This window comes from Amphimedon queenslandica, unplaced genomic scaffold (genome assembly GCF_000090795.2).
Source record: "Amphimedon queenslandica unplaced genomic scaffold, v1.1 AMPQUscaffold_13492, whole genome shotgun sequence".
NCBI lineage: Eukaryota > Metazoa > Porifera > Demospongiae > Haplosclerida > Niphatidae > Amphimedon > Amphimedon queenslandica.
Genome location: NW_003546272.1, coordinates 292,854 through 307,817, shown reverse-complemented (window position 1 = coordinate 307,817; position 14,964 = coordinate 292,854). Strand labels below are relative to the sequence as shown.

The 14,964-nt window shown below is 36.7% G+C and overlaps 6 protein-coding genes across 8 annotated transcripts in view; 1 reads left to right on the top strand and 5 right to left on the bottom strand.

Annotated features, from left to right (window-relative positions):
* Nucleotides 1-1,579, bottom strand: part of LOC100641794 (annexin A7-like) — a 5,435-nt gene extending 3,856 nt beyond the window's left edge. For 2 of the 3 annotated variants that reach the window (XR_002184240.1, XR_002184241.1), the window contains exons 1-3: nt 863-1,579; nt 696-806; nt 593-650 (exon numbers count right to left, since the gene is read on the bottom strand). The gene's annotated coding sequence lies outside the window, so the exon portion shown is untranslated. The remainder of the gene's footprint in view (nt 1-592; nt 651-695; nt 807-862) is intronic. The other variant, XR_002184239.1, reaches the window with a different exon arrangement.
* Nucleotides 1,580-1,890: 311 nt separating this feature from the next.
* Nucleotides 1,891-3,227, bottom strand: LOC100635301 (guanidinobutyrase-like). The gene is made up of 4 exons (XM_003384384.3): nt 2,520-3,227; nt 2,259-2,406; nt 2,114-2,208; nt 1,891-2,065 (listed from the first exon to the last, which is right to left on the bottom strand). The coding sequence occupies exons 1-4, from the start codon at nt 3,189-3,191 to the stop codon at nt 1,952-1,954; spliced, it is 1,029 nt and encodes a 342-aa protein (XP_003384432.1). The 5' UTR covers nt 3,192-3,227; the 3' UTR covers nt 1,891-1,951.
* On the top strand, nt 3,196-6,742 carry LOC105316843 (leishmanolysin-like peptidase). Its single transcript, XM_011412070.2, has 20 exons — nt 3,196-3,387; nt 3,445-3,563; nt 3,647-3,677; nt 3,737-3,816; nt 3,871-3,991; nt 4,105-4,280; nt 4,477-4,579; nt 4,632-4,726; nt 4,885-4,996; nt 5,045-5,152; nt 5,201-5,277; nt 5,335-5,445; nt 5,505-5,643; nt 5,689-5,781; nt 5,834-5,879; nt 5,931-6,049; nt 6,149-6,223; nt 6,314-6,391; nt 6,453-6,480; nt 6,523-6,742. The coding sequence occupies exons 1-20, from the start codon at nt 3,268-3,270 to the stop codon at nt 6,654-6,656; spliced, it is 1,965 nt and encodes a 654-aa protein (XP_011410372.1). The 5' UTR covers nt 3,196-3,267; the 3' UTR covers nt 6,657-6,742.
* A 240-nt stretch (nt 6,743-6,982) lies between these two features.
* On the bottom strand, nt 6,983-8,400 carry LOC109580435 (annexin A7-like). The gene is made up of 2 exons (XM_019993552.1): nt 7,309-8,400; nt 6,983-7,247 (listed from the first exon to the last, which is right to left on the bottom strand). The coding sequence occupies exons 1-2, from the start codon at nt 7,636-7,638 to the stop codon at nt 7,128-7,130; spliced, it is 450 nt and encodes a 149-aa protein (XP_019849111.1). The 5' UTR covers nt 7,639-8,400; the 3' UTR covers nt 6,983-7,127.
* Nucleotides 8,401-8,656: 256 nt separating this feature from the next.
* Nucleotides 8,657-9,931, bottom strand: LOC109580432 (uncharacterized). The gene is made up of 2 exons (XM_019993548.1): nt 9,717-9,931; nt 8,657-9,672 (listed from the first exon to the last, which is right to left on the bottom strand). Exon 2 carries the CDS (start codon nt 9,668-9,670, stop codon nt 8,807-8,809), a length of 864 nt encoding a protein of 287 aa, XP_019849107.1. The 5' UTR covers nt 9,671-9,672; nt 9,717-9,931; the 3' UTR covers nt 8,657-8,806.
* A 72-nt stretch (nt 9,932-10,003) lies between these two features.
* Nucleotides 10,004-14,964, bottom strand: part of LOC100635178 (E3 ubiquitin-protein ligase UHRF1) — an 11,477-nt gene continuing 6,516 nt past the window's right edge. The window contains exons 5-20 of the mRNA XM_019993546.1: nt 13,894-14,062; nt 13,719-13,759; nt 13,439-13,577; nt 13,200-13,354; nt 12,960-13,083; nt 12,805-12,912; nt 11,844-11,948; nt 11,692-11,798; nt 11,539-11,626; nt 11,412-11,486; nt 11,291-11,365; nt 11,178-11,240; nt 11,008-11,119; nt 10,512-10,645; nt 10,363-10,464; nt 10,004-10,279 (exon numbers count right to left, since the gene is read on the bottom strand). Coding sequence (XP_019849105.1) covers nt 10,133-10,279; nt 10,363-10,464; nt 10,512-10,645; nt 11,008-11,119; nt 11,178-11,240; nt 11,291-11,365; nt 11,412-11,486; nt 11,539-11,626; nt 11,692-11,798; nt 11,844-11,948; nt 12,805-12,912; nt 12,960-13,083; nt 13,200-13,354; nt 13,439-13,577; nt 13,719-13,759; nt 13,894-14,062 — 1,744 coding nt within the window. The 3' untranslated portion in view covers nt 10,004-10,132. The remainder of the gene's footprint in view (nt 10,280-10,362; nt 10,465-10,511; nt 10,646-11,007; nt 11,120-11,177; nt 11,241-11,290; nt 11,366-11,411; nt 11,487-11,538; nt 11,627-11,691; nt 11,799-11,843; nt 11,949-12,804; nt 12,913-12,959; nt 13,084-13,199; nt 13,355-13,438; nt 13,578-13,718; nt 13,760-13,893; nt 14,063-14,964) is intronic.

The window sequence follows — 14,964 nt, the reverse complement described above, 5'->3', positions numbered from 1 at the left end:
ACTATTTATAACCTAAGTACTCTCAAGAAATTCAAGCTGCTCCAAAGCGTAACTGGTGTACTGAGAGTTACAAATACCGTACTGGTGTTGACATTCTGTAAGGAACTGCTCCACAGAGGTAAAATAAGCATCCCAAGCTTGAGTCTCCATTTTAGTAATGTCCAGTATTGTCCACGCCCATCGATCAATTAAATTGTGTCCCCTCCCATTTCCACCCAAGTGGGCCCCGTTTGGGGGTTCAGATTTTTGAGCTAAGAATACATGGACGAGGATGTATATGTTATGAGAACGTAGGGGTTATTAGGACGTAGGTGTCCTCAGAACGTAGGGGTTATTAGGACGTAGGGGTCCTGAGAACGCAGGGGTTATTAGGACGTAGGGGTCCTCAGAACGCATGGGTTTTGAGAACGTAGGGGTCATGCATTATAACGTAGAGGTTATTGCATTATTACGTATGGTATTTGCATTACGTATTTTTGACACAAACCAGATGTTGCACATCTACTGGAATTTTCGTGTACTTGTATTTTGAAAAAAGCAGGTCGTGTATGTACTTGTATTCATCAGCAAATTTTCATGTATGTACATTTACTTATTGCTTCCCAAATTCGTCTATATTTTGGTGATTTTTCATTTACTTTTCATGTATCCTGTACTTAGATGTTGAGTTATTAAAAGGATAATATCTTTACTACCTTTTCTATTGCTGTTTTCATCATCTGCTATAGCTAGAAGGACTAAAAAGACCATCAAAGATCCTTGGTTAAGCAAACTCACTGCCATTTTGACTGCTACGTGGACACACCCTTTAATAATAATTAATAATAATAATTAATAAAGTAAAGAACTTTACAGTACTAACATAGAGAGAGAAGAAAAGAAAAACATTAAATTGAGGGCAGCAGGAGTTTGGAGTACTGAGGGTACATCAGTAATTAATACTGAGTACCAGAAATAAAAAATAAAACAATAATTTACACTATAACATACACATAAAGCATAGACACTATGCATAAAGTTACTAATGCAACAAAACAGTTACTTGACTTGTGAAGTGATACACTTGCTACAGGGGCAACAGAAGTGGTACGTACATAGATACTCAGAGCCTTTGAAAGTTTCTTCAAAGTAGGACCACATTAGGCGACGAAGATGGAATTTTGCTGTAGGAACAGAGTAACCAAGAAGATCGACCTACCTTGATATCTTATTCCAGAGTCTAGGGAGTCTTGTAAAGTAGAAGTGCCTTGAGGAGTTGGAACATGAGAATTGGTGTTGTAGCTTGATCCCACAGGAACGAGTTCCAGAGGTGGAGAAAGAAACAAACTGCAGTGTATCAAAAGCAGGGTTTGGTGCTTTCACTGATGACAGAAAGAAGGATATATCATTCACCTCAAAGTACATCATCAGAGGTAGGATCTGAAGAGATTGCAGCCTAGATTTGTAGTAGGAAAATCATGACTTCTGATTCCCGTGTGCTGATCGCCATTTTATTTGTTCCGGCCACTCCCACTTTTAATGAAATATTGAAATTTAGAATCTATTGCACTGCTAGGCATGTGCGGATATATAAAGGAGATACGGAATACGTACGCGTACAGACAGACATACATACATATAAACAAACTCTACTCATCTTAGTGGGCTTCGCCCAATTACAATGCAAAAGTCAAAGGAGAAGACGAGAGAAGAGCCAAATTTTGCCAGAGAATGACAGGTTTATAGGATTTCAAAAGAACATATCAATACCATTACTAGCCAGTTCACTAAAGCAATATGCTATACCTGTTACATGTGTTTCTTTCCTAGCTTAAATTTACTGTTTCGGAGAAAAAGGTACAGAAACCTTTTTCTATGCACGTACCCACACCTACACGTGATCAATAAGGGTGGGCCCACTAAAATTTACAGTTTTAAAGTAAATCTATAAAAATTTTGCACAAAAATTCAATTATAAGTTCCAGTCTTTATAATACTTGACACCAGGCAGTATACACAACATTTCGAAAAGAAGATTAGCTCCAGTCATTGCAGTAGTACCGGATTTATCAAATAAAGGATTAACCTGATGTATAAAAATAATCATCCAGTGTCCAATGGCTATATAGCTTACTTCAACAAGATCTGCCCCAACAATGTTCAAACCACAACAGCCTCGAACTATTTCTAGTGCTTGAATGATAGTCAAACCTCCAATTTCAGGAGTACCTGATTTAATAATTATTACAAAATCATAAGTAACTTATAGCCTATCTAACCTGTTCCAGGACAGTATGCTGGATCAATGCCATCAATATCAAATGTCAAATACACTGGTCTCTCAGGTCCTATTGAATCTCTAATGGAGTCCATCAGAGGAACGAGTGATTTGTGATAGCAATCTTTAGCAAATGTTGTATGAAAACCCTGCAGTGCAAAAGACAGCAAAATAATAGAGTAACCTGGGATAGACATTTTTAATGGTTTTCTCACTTCAATTAGCTCATAGACATAAGAGATGTAGTAAAATTGTAACATACTTGTTCCTTTGACCATTTAAAATCACTTGGACTGTAGCCATAAGCTCTTAGGCCAATTTGAAATGACATTTTAGGATCAAGAACACCATCCTCGACTGCACGTCTAAATGGCGTCCCATGTGCTATCTTTTCCCCAAACATTGTGTCCTGTGTATCAGAGTGTGCATCAACTTGGATCATAGCAACTGGACCATATTTCTCACCCATAGCACGGAGAGTACCAAGAGTAAGAGTGTGATCACCACCCAAGGCAAGCGGTATGCAGTTCTCTTTTAAAATATTTCCATAGAATTCTTTGATGTTATCAATAGTTTTCACAACATTGTAAGGATTAACAGGAACATCCCCGATATCAGCAACTTGCAGTGACTCAAAAGGGGCAGCACCTGTGGAGTAGTGAAACTGATTCATCATGTTTGACTCATTTCTTATCATTCTTGGTCCATGTCTAGTTCCTGATCTCCATGAGGTACCTTGATCCATTGGGATACCAACAAAACATGCATCCAATCCTTTAGCGTCTCCTTGCTGAAGGGGGAGTCGCATCATAGTGGCTATTCCTCCAAAACGAGGTAGCTGGTGTGGACTTGTGGGGACATTGTATGCTATTCCCCTTGTCCCTGAGGACAGTTTACTGAGTTTAGATGTTAGCCTCTTTGCAAGAGCAGTCATTTTGTAGGCGTTACAAGGAAGGTGTGACCATTGACGAAGCAGTTCCCGCGGAACCCCGCACCTAAGATTTAGCAAGATGTCGTCTAGATCTCTTTTATGCCTCTTAGTTGCTCTGCTCTCCCTCGTTTTCTTGTCCACAGCTATTAAAAATAGAGAGCCTTACAAATGTTCTCACGGGAGTCTACCAAAACATGAAGTAGACCTATAACCTGGATGATCTGTACAGTTCAATAGTTGCATTCATCTACAATAGATACCAAGAGTTCATCTTGCTGACAGTGATCCAATCACAAAACGATCTGTTACTGGCGAAAATTTCAATCAGAGATTCCGTATTTATGTTTCCTATGATGATAACTTTCAAACAGGAGGGTAAGAGTAGATGATCTATTGCTCATTTTCTAGAGTGTCTACTTATTTTATCTCTATTCCTCTCCTTTCTTTCCTTCCTATAGTTTAACTCCATTGGTACAGCAAAGCATAAGGGTATAGATCTCAGTGTACAAATATATCATCTTACATTATACTTCTTATTATAATTATAGACCATTATTAATAACATAACGTCATTTTATGAGTCTGTACTAACAGTACGAAGGACACCATCCCCTATACGTCTTGACCAGTAATTATTTTGTGTATGAAATACAAAATTATGTGAACGAGTGTATCCCTGTAGGGCTTGCACTGCTAACCTAGAAATATTAGTTCCTCCAGGCACTCCATTAAGGCCATGCTATTATCAATGTACTAATGTTACCAAGTGTCTCACTGCTACTATACCTCCTGAACATCTACTGGTAAAAACTATGATAAATATTTACATGCAGTATAAAGACTGAATGTTTGTCTTTGAAATAGCTCATGATAGCCTCATATACTAATCATGTCAATGTATTTTGTATATTTGTAGCGTTGTGCACAATGTTATGGTAGCTTGGACATTAGCAACTGTAATATAACAGGGACTGATGGACCAGGAGTCAGTAACACAGACTTTGTTCTCTATGTGACTGGAGTTGAAGAGAACTGTGGAGAGGGAACTATTGCTTATGCTACATCTTGTCAAATGGAGGACCAATATGATAGGTAATCATGGTTGCCAATAGTATTTTATGCGGTTCAGCATGCAGAACTAACCTCTGCCAATGTAGTAGAGATTAGTTCCACTACTACATTCTGTCATATTTGTATTTTTAGTAGTATTTCTATATTAACTGATTGATAGTGGCATATAGGTCTAGTAATAGCTGTTGTAATTAAATGTATTGATGCATCCATGTAGACCAATAGCTGGTGTTGCTAATTTCTGTCCATCGGTTGTCAATGTATTCAATGATACTGATTTTATTGAAGCTGTTGCTAAACATGAAATATTGCATGCTCTGGTAAGCACTCTTACTCTATTTATTTTGATAGTAAATCACAAATAATTATTAGGGTTTTTCTAGTAATCTTTTTCCATGGTTTCGTTTTGAAGATGGTAGCCCAAGAACTGAGAGAGACGCATTTGGTCGCCCATCAATTGTCAATGGGTAAGTGATTAGAATTATAATACATGTATACTGTTGATGTAGTAACTAGTAAGAAATTATATAAAGGAACAACAACCAATAATCTATTCAGTATTACTTAACATACATTGTAATGCTGTATAGTCAAATGGGTTATGTATATCACTACATCACTGTAGAGCTTATGTTGCTGATGAGAATACAGTGAAAGTAGTGAACTATACTAACTGGGAGACAAGGAATGGGCCAATAAATAAGACAGTTAGTCTTATGGTGACGCCCAATGTAGTGGTAAGATTAATAGTTATGATCATAATGATTAATAATGACGTATAATAGGATGTTGGTAGACGTCACTTCAATTGCAGTACACTAGAAGGAGTTCAATTAGAAGATCAAGGAGGACCAGCTACTATAGCAACACATTGGGAGAAAAGAGTGGTAGAGGTTAGATCTAATACCATGCTATTGTTATATCATATTTATTATACATAGAATGAAGCAATGACTGGTTACATTACAGTTAATCCAGTGTTTTCTAATTTCACATTTGCACTGCTGGAAGATAGTGGGTACGATAACTAGACCTGGTACATGTATATTAACATCATAAAAAAACTCAATTATAGTTGGTACAAAGTTGATCGTAGTAAAGCAAGTATTCTAGTTTGGGGTCGTGGTGATGGGTGTGGTTATACAGCCGGTTCATGTGGAGGGTACATTAGTTCTAAACAGCAACAGTAAGTATATTGATTATAATTAATGTATGTTAATAATGTATATCTTTCTTAATTATCAGGAGTCAGCCCATTGCTCCTTTTTGTGATTATCTGAATCATCCAGACGTTACTCAATATTCATGTAATGTTGATAGATCAGCAGTAGGATATTGTAATCTTCAGATATATAATAATACAATAATTCCAGCAGAGTATCAGGTAGGGAAAATAAACAATAGTATTGTTGTTGCATACCTTTTTCAGTATTTCAATTCTGGTGCTAATTTCAATCGATCTGCTCCTCTGGATAATCTTGGCGGTTTCCAATTTGTTGCTGATTATTGTTCATACATTGAAGTAATAATATCTATAATAAATCCAGCAATTGTTATCAACATTATCTTGTTAGGGTTCATCTCAGTATGTTTGCAGTGATCCAACCAACCAACCTGCAAGTAATTGGTTCTTATTATTGAATTATTTTTAGTCTTCTCTCTTTTTAAAAGCAAATTCACTAGCTCAGACATATGGGACTGGTTCTCGTTGTATTGAACATTCAGGAACATGGCAAGTGACTACTAATACAGGATCACTAACACTTCAAAACACAGCTGGCTGCTATCAGGTATAGTTTAAGATGATTATAGTGTCTTACACAAAAGCTGCATTTTTTATTTTTGTGATAGTCATATTTTACTTTATTTACTGGTATTTTGTTGTGTAGTATACGTGTTCTAATAGTGTTGTGACAGTAACAATACTGGGACAGTCATATACCTGTAGTTATCCTGGACAAGTGGTACGTATAATGAGAAAAAGAGGCCTTTGTAGTTTGTAGTGAAGAGAGAAGTTAAAAAGTGCAGTATAAAAATTACTTAATTGTTTATAGATGGAAGTGGATCAAATGACAAATGGTAATCGTTACACTGGAGCTATTGTGTGTCCATCTTGTGTTGAGATATGCTATGTGAGTCTATTAGAGATCCAGAGTGTATATTTTTCATTTTTATTCCTTTTGTGTTTTTAAGGATGACTTTGAGAATTGCCCAGAAGCAGGTATGTATGTCATTCATTTTTCAGTAAAATAATTTTTTGTAGCTAAATTATATGGAGAGATTGCTATTCCTCCTACTACATCCACTCCTACTGGTCCAAACAGTGCTGGTAGTGTTTTACCAATGATTGGTCTACTTTTAGTTGCTGCTACGAGTGTTTTGTTCATTAATTTTTAAAACAATTATTAACACCTGTATGCTGTGTGTGTGCAAGAGCCACAATTTGATTATTTTTTACCTTCAAAAACATTTCTTTCATGTTATGCGTACATGCATGCATTCACTTGTTGACTTTTGTTAAGATCTAAGTGAATTGTAAACAGGTCTAACACCCAATTGCAAATAAATTCTGTAAATTTCAAGGTTAGATCTGTAACTTTCTTCTACAGAGTTTTAGATCTGTCTGAAAAATGCTAACTCAGCAGACAATGGGCTTGACCAAACATAATTTAGATGACACCGTGCATGATTGCACGAAGAATCTAGTTCTAAAATTATTTTTTAAAATTTGGTATACTTCGTTGTAAAATTCTAAATAACAGATCTAGATCTAACAATAACAATGATAACTACAATATTAAAATAGCAAATTTAGTGCAGCAAGGTGCACAGTTCAAATCAAACCATTCACTGTTGAATTTATTCTTTTCAACATTCATATATGCAGCAAAGAATTACCCAAACAAATATCCAAATTGGACATAAGAAAGTAATGATGCAGTGTAGGATGTGATTGGGACGGTTCTTTTTAACCACTACAGTTTTCTGCTGCAGAGGAAAATAAAAAAAGGATAATTTTTGATGCATAAGTAAATTAATCTGGTCTTACTGCAGCTGGCTGCTGTTGAACTGTTACATTAACATTAGTTGACTGCTGCTGCTGTGCAGGAGGAGGGCCTTGAGGTGGATAGTACCCATAGCCAGGAGGAGGAGGTTGGTAACCCTGCTGTGGTGGAACATAGCCTGCTGGTGGGGGATAGCCTTGCTGAGGGGGGCAGTCAGCTGGTGGGTATCCTTGCTGCTGTGGAGGATAGCCTTGTTGTGGAGGATAGCCTGGCTGAGGAGGATAACCTTGTGCTTGTGGAGGATAACCTGGTGCCTGTGGAGGAGGATAGTCAGCTGGTGGGTTTTCCTGTTGCTGTGGTGGATATTCTGACATCTCTAAATTGACTCAAGCTCAAGCAAATACTCAAGTGCTAGCTAGAGCTACCTTTGTAAATTCACTACAATTAATAAACAGTTGAAAATAAATTTTAGGACGTAGAGTAAACAGTAATTGTACTACTAAAGTGCAATGATGCTTAATGAACATCTACTATGGTATGACTAGCCCACACAAAATCAATTTTGATGAGAAAGTAAATCTAATCCTTTTTTTGTTCATACACACACAAAGTGAATTGAATGACAGAAAAGCTTGTATCTCAATTAGGAACTACAGAATTGATGTGACAATTCTTGGTATCATTAATCAGATTTTTCTTTATTACTTTTCATGCTATTAAAAGCCTAAAGGTTGGTTTCACTTGCTACTATGTTGGTGTGGAGACATGAGCATACCATAGTAGATTTGTAATGAATGGTTACATTGATTATTATAAGGTACATGACACAAATTATAGACCTACATGGAGTTTTGTGGGAGTATTTAATTATTTTATTACACAAATTAAAGCAATTGAAAGTACATTCCTACACTAGATGCATGCACTTTCCTTTTTTTATATCTAACTCAAAATTTTAGGGTATTTTTTGTGCTGTATTAAAATTTTGAGCTAATTACAAGAAAAATTGAATTTTTTTACCAACTTTTAAGTTTCTCTATGCCCAAGTCTAGTGTCCAAACTAGCCAAAGTATGGCCTTAGTTTACATTTGGCCAATACTACTAGAAAAGAAGTTTATAATATTTTTTATGCATGTACATGTTCTTATGCTGTGTAGCAAGTTTAAGCTGATTTAAATCAAAATTAATTTTTATGAACTTTTCTAGTTGCTCCAAAAACCATATCCATGTCTATTGTAGTGCTTGTCAGTATAATAATACTGGGACTGTCATATACTATCCTGGAAAAGTTGCACGAGAGGAATTTCAAAAAAGTGTATTAATTTTAACAGTCAACATGTGTTTGAGTGTATGTTTGTGCGCATGCAAGAACTAATATTTAATCTTCATTTCTTAACATCTTTAAAATGATACTTTCTTTGAAAAAAATGTGTACTGGTATGTGTAAAATTTATCTACATATACAATGGAATGTAGACAAGACAGACAAAACATACGCTTCCTTTGGTGACTTTCACTTTAAATATGATGCACTGTGCCTATCTAATGGGTTGTTTCAAGCACATTCAAGAAAGACTTCATTTGTTGTAAATTTTCACTTAGCATTTTAATCATTGCTCCTATCCTCTCAGCAATATCAGAGTTGGACTCTCCAGTGGTCCTGTACTGGTGAACATCATAAGCAGCCTTAGCCATCACGCCAATATCAATAGGAATGAATATAACGTCCATTACAACACCTCCAATACGAAATGCCTTGGCTGCAGTTGATAACCCAGTAAAAGTGGTTCGAGCCCCTGATGCACCAGCTTTGACAAGCCTAGCGACATCTCCTGCTACATCAAAGCCTCGACCAGCACTGTAGGTATATTTCAAAACATTTGTTGCAAGCTTCCCTTTACTCATCAGTTGCTCAAAGATATTTTCTTTGGACATTTTATACTTGTTAGCCAGTGCTTCGAGGTGGCTGTCTAGCTCATCGCCATACTTCTCAATGTTAGCTGCTTGCTCTCTATCTCTCTCGCAGGCTTTCTGTGCATTCTTGTAAGTAGTGCTGGAGACAATATGGTAACCGATTTGAGAGCCAGCCAATGTTAAACCTCCTCCAGCTGCAATCGCACCACCAGCAACAGCTAAACCGAAACCAAGACCAAAAGTAACGAAACCAGCAGCAAACCCCACAATACCAAGTGTAGATCCAGTTATTGTAGCAACTGTTCCTCCTATTGTTGCCTTTTTATGTTTATCGTAGCTTTCTTCAACTTCTTTTTTTAAGTCTTCTAAGTGTTTGATGATAACCTTACGACAGTATATTGCTTCTCGTAGAGTCTCTTCAAAATTTCCACAAACCACAAGTGCCTTGTGAAATCCTTCGTCTTCATTCAGGCGCTGATACTGGTAAGTCATATCTAGTACAAAAATAATTATTAGATCTATTATTTTTATATCTTACCTCACTAATGACACTATCAAAGCAGGTTCAAGGAGTTGAAAGTAAAGTTGAGAATCAATTCGAGGTTCAAATCTACTGCCAATTTTTATGATACTTTGATAAACTCGGTCCAAGTCCAGTAGTCTACACTAATGATGACAAATTTTGCTGTTACCTTCCTCAAAAGAGCCTTTAGATCGCAACCTTTGTTGTCCACAGGGTTATATCTCTTTCCATTAAGAAAATGCTAACTCAGACAGTGGGTTGGACCAAACAAAAATAAGATGATGCAGCAACTCGAGAAAAGATGTAGTACAACAATAAGACAGTACATTTATTTTTGAAAATGAAAAGAACTATAATATTAATTAATAATAAAGAATGCATGCACGCATGGGGAGAAAGTCTGAAACCATCGATCTCTGACTATTTGATCATCATCTTCCTCCATCATATCCAGGGAATATCTCAAGGAGGACAGACTGGAGATCATCATTAGTCTCCAATTCGTACTGGCCTCCTAACTGATGACGACACGAAGGACAAGTGAACACCTGAGCTTTAAATGAACGTTGTAAACAAGTCTGGAAGGAGGGCAGAAAAAGAAAAAGAGACATATTTGAAAGTGAAAATAAAGAGGGAGAAAGAAATATAGTGTCTGATTCACTTTGCATATGTTATGTCCACAGGGAGTAGTGACAGGTTTATAGACCAGCTCTTGACACACTATGCATGTAAATGAATCTTGAATTTTTTCTAATAGGCCAGCCTATAGCAAAACTATGGTAAGTGGTAAGGATTTACTCCATCACATACAGATCCGGTTGAATCCACAATCTCTTTCCACAGTTTAGAATTGGCAGTGTCGCGTTTTATAAGTTTTTTCTGAGTCTGGTTTAAGTCGTAGCGTGGTTGCTTGAGTTTCTCTGCTGGGGAAGAGCTTCCTTTACCTGGAAGACAGGAGAGAGGGACTACAGACAGCATAACAACAGAACATTAGCCAGTATATGTACATACAGTATAAGGATTGTCTGAGAGTAAAGGCTGGTTTACAATATGACGTTAGGCCAGCGTACCACCAATTTTTAATCAAATGCGTGGGCAATTGACCTTTTGAATTTTTGATGCATGCTTTCTGCTAGAATAGAACCAGATTCTATTCCAGCATCAACGTAACGTCAGGACTAGCGTAATTTTGTAAACCAGTCTTAATCCTGTACTTAAAAGACTCAAAAATATAGCAATCAGCACACAAAACAATCTCCCATTTAAGCAAGGAATACAGCAGCTACAGGAATGCTATTGTGCTCACCATCAGATTTTCTCTTCCTGCCTCTCTTACTAGGCGTGCTCCTCTCATCCTCTGATGATTGCTCTTGTGATCCACTTCCGCTAGCCCGAGACTCAAGATACCCCTCAGGATACTAACATTGATGACACATACACGTATCACTCGTACATATTATACTAATCATTCATTACTTGGAGGGTGAGGCCTAGTTTCTTTGCATTTTTCTTTCCTTCGCTTGTCCATGGAGCAGGCGACTAATAAACATAAAAGACAATAGAAACAAAAAAAAAGCGAAATTACATACCGGGTCATCGCGTCTTAGTAAATATTTCCAAACGAGAAAGTTTTCGTCATTACGTTGGGGCCAGTACTTGACAATCTGAAAGAAAAGAGGATTAAAATGTTCAACTCCATATATAATTTACTTTATAAATTCCGTCATATCTATTGCCTTCTTTGGGGCAGTACTGGGAGGTCTTACGACCTTTGTGATTACGAACCTACACAAAATATCGGCAATGGGCGTGGTCTGTTGCTAGGTGACTTGCTTACGACTCGCACTGGTTTCCCTTTCTTCCAGTCTTTTGCTTCGGCTCCAGTTTTATCATTAATGGGAGCATTGCAGTTTTTAGCAAGGGCCCTGTGTAGAAAGAAATGCAGGAGAAAATATTACATAATTATGATAAAATTATAATATTATTATACCTGTTCATAGCAGTTAGTTTTTGATCCATTGATTGTTTGGCTGTCCTCTTGTTACCAGAGAGATCCCGCCCACCACTGCCGCTATAGACAAACTCGTCACCATCGTCCTATTGAGAGAGTATGACATCACTGACGACATCAGTTGACATCACCTTATCATCATCATAGCCTCCTGAGAGGACTATGGAATAGGATCCTTCACTTTCTCTCCCGTGAATTCCAGCAATATGAGGACGATGAACACCAGACTCACTTACCTAGCAATGGCAATACATATTACAGTACATAACATGACTTTGACAAATTTATAAAAAGGCCACTTTTATTCAAAATCAGCTCAAAGATTCCCCATAAAAACATTCATATGCATTAAAAAATTAAGAGTCCTCTCCCAGCCATTTTTGATATAATACCCTGTACTATAGTACAGGGACTTTGGCCCAGTTTTTGAGTAACTTTAAAAATTCATAAAAAAATCAAATTATCATCGGAATCAGCTTAAACTTCCTACACAACATAAAAACATGTATATGTATCAGAAACAATTATAAAATTGAAGAATTCTCTCCTAGTCATTTTTGGCAAAGTTTGGCCAAAGTCCCTGTACTATAGTACAGGGACTTTGGTCCGATTTTGGAGTAACTTTAAAAAATTCGTAAAAAATCAAATTTTACTTGGAATCAGCTTAAACTTGCTACACAACATAAGAACATGTATATGTATCAGAAACAATTATAAAAATGAAGAGTTCTCTCTTTGCCATTTTTGGCAAAATTTGGCCAAAGTCCCTGTACTTATAGTACAGGGACTTTGGCCCGATTTTTGAGTAACTTCAAAAACTCGTAAAAAATCCAATTGTGATCGGAGTCAGCTCAAACTTGCTACACAGCATAAGAACATGTATATGTATCAGAAAATATTATAATAATTAAGAATTTTCTCTGGGCCAATTTTTTGTGAAATTTGCCTATACTATTATAATACAGGGTAATTGGCCAAGTCAAAAATTCAATTTTGATCATATTAGCTTAAACGTCTTACATAATATTAATAAAAATATGTGAAAAAATTATAACCCGCTAGCTAAATAGATGTAAGTGTTACTGCTCTTACTTGAACTCTAAATTTCCATAAAGTTCCGACAGGTATACCAGGTATGGGCCCAAAATGATTAGATGGAACAATAGTGCACACTTTAGTACGTCCAACACAAGCCATCCCCTAACAATAAACATGAACCTGTCACGACATAATCCAAAAAAACTTGCTTTTCCCCAGTCTCTCGTGGTGTTGCCTTTCTTTGAAATCATATTTGCCTTTTTCTTGGTGAGTCTCATCTTCTCTCCAGCCCCAATCACCTCTGATGTATCTGTCTTACATTCAGAGCAATACCTAAAATAAATAAACAAGAAACAGGTCTAAGTAAAATCAACTCAATCCTGCATATACATATTATGGGCTATTGCTTATGTAATAATAATCCATTGCTGATTCACTAATGAGCTTACCATTCATCGGATTCTGGTATTTCATCGAGAGGTGGGTCAAGGCACGAAAGGTGAAAAGCATTGTCACACTCGTCGCAAAGGAGCTGCTTCTCGGGGTCATTCTTACCACCACAGACCGAGCAAGCACAGTGGTGACACTTTCTAGAAGGATTATCCTGTGACAGAGAAAAGAAATAAAAGATAAAAGAGAAGAAAAACAAAGAGGTACAGAGAGTCTGAGAGAGAGAGGATTCCAATACCTTGCAGTAGTCACAATCAGGTTTCTTCATTCTTGCTTCACCTTCTCCTGTCAGCTCATTGGGCGATTCTTTTCTCTCAATTGAAAATATTTCATCGATAAACTTTATCCTACACTCTTGCTGCACATCAGACTCAACACTAAAATAACACACAAACACATTATAAATGTATAGCTACAGTAAGATGTACAATGATGGTATATCGACAAACAATAGCAATGTCATACAAAGCCCATATATTTATTTTTACTATACATCAATATATGGAGTATGCTCTTACCCAAGACAAAGCTTTACGTATAACTTCTTAGTATCACAAACCTACAAAATTAAAACAAGTAAAATTACACAGAGCAAAGGGTTAAATATCCTTTAGTTAATTACAACATTCACATCGTCACATGCCACACACACATATACAAGTAAAAACCACACCCATTAAGCCGCCCACTCACCTTACGAGTAATTTCAGCATCATACCAATAGCCTCTTTGAGTAGGATGGTCAGGATTGTAATTGACCATTACAATCTGACCAACTGAGAGTTGGTCCCATTGCATGCGTGACCTTGCTCTTGGTCTGATGTTATTGGCTGACAATATCACCGGATAATCATCTTCATAACTAATTAAAAATAAATAATGCTTATTAATTAATAATAATAACAATAACAATAATAAATATTATAATAGCAAGTACAATGCTAATATCAATTCGCAGCGTTCATAAAGTTACAAATAATGATTTTGTTTCAGTTTAATAAACGTAATAGCATAATGTGATGCCAATAAACAACAAATTAAAGTATCATGTTAACAAATGAAATCATTAAAGAAACTCTCAACAGTAAGATTGAAGTGTTCTGACAGTTTCATATGTATAAAATGAGCTCCTTGATCAAACACAATCAGTTTACTATTAGGAATAGTCTCTTTGACTAGCTGAGCTTGAGACAAGGTAGCCATTTTATCCCTAGCACCATGAAGGACTAGTGTTGGACAGCTCACTTGCTTCATTTCTTCAGTGCAGAGTTCACCATTCTTATCCTTTAAATGTTCATACATAGCACAAATAGAATCAGTGAATTTGTTCCAAATGGCCTGATGAGCATTTCTGCCTCCGTACACGTCTTCATGAATTATCCTAAATTCTGGAATCCATGTCATCACATCTCTACAACCTTCTGCTATTTCTACCTCATATTCAGTATAACGCACTCTGGATCCCCATACAACAAGTCCTTTAACAGCATCAGGAAAGAGAGCAGCAAGATAAATAGCAGAGATACCTCCATCACACCAACCAAGAACAAAGTACTTGTCATACCCCAATGACTCCATTACTTGGTGTGCATCTCTTGCATCAATCTTTGTATGATGTTCTGGTGTAATTGAGAAGGTCCTTGGTGCTAGTTTAGAGTGTCCATATCCTCTTGGATCAAAAGCTATTACTGTATACTCACTACCACTCCTACCAAAATACTCCAACTGTGAGTGAAAGGCCCAGTCACTTGGTCCTGTTGCTCC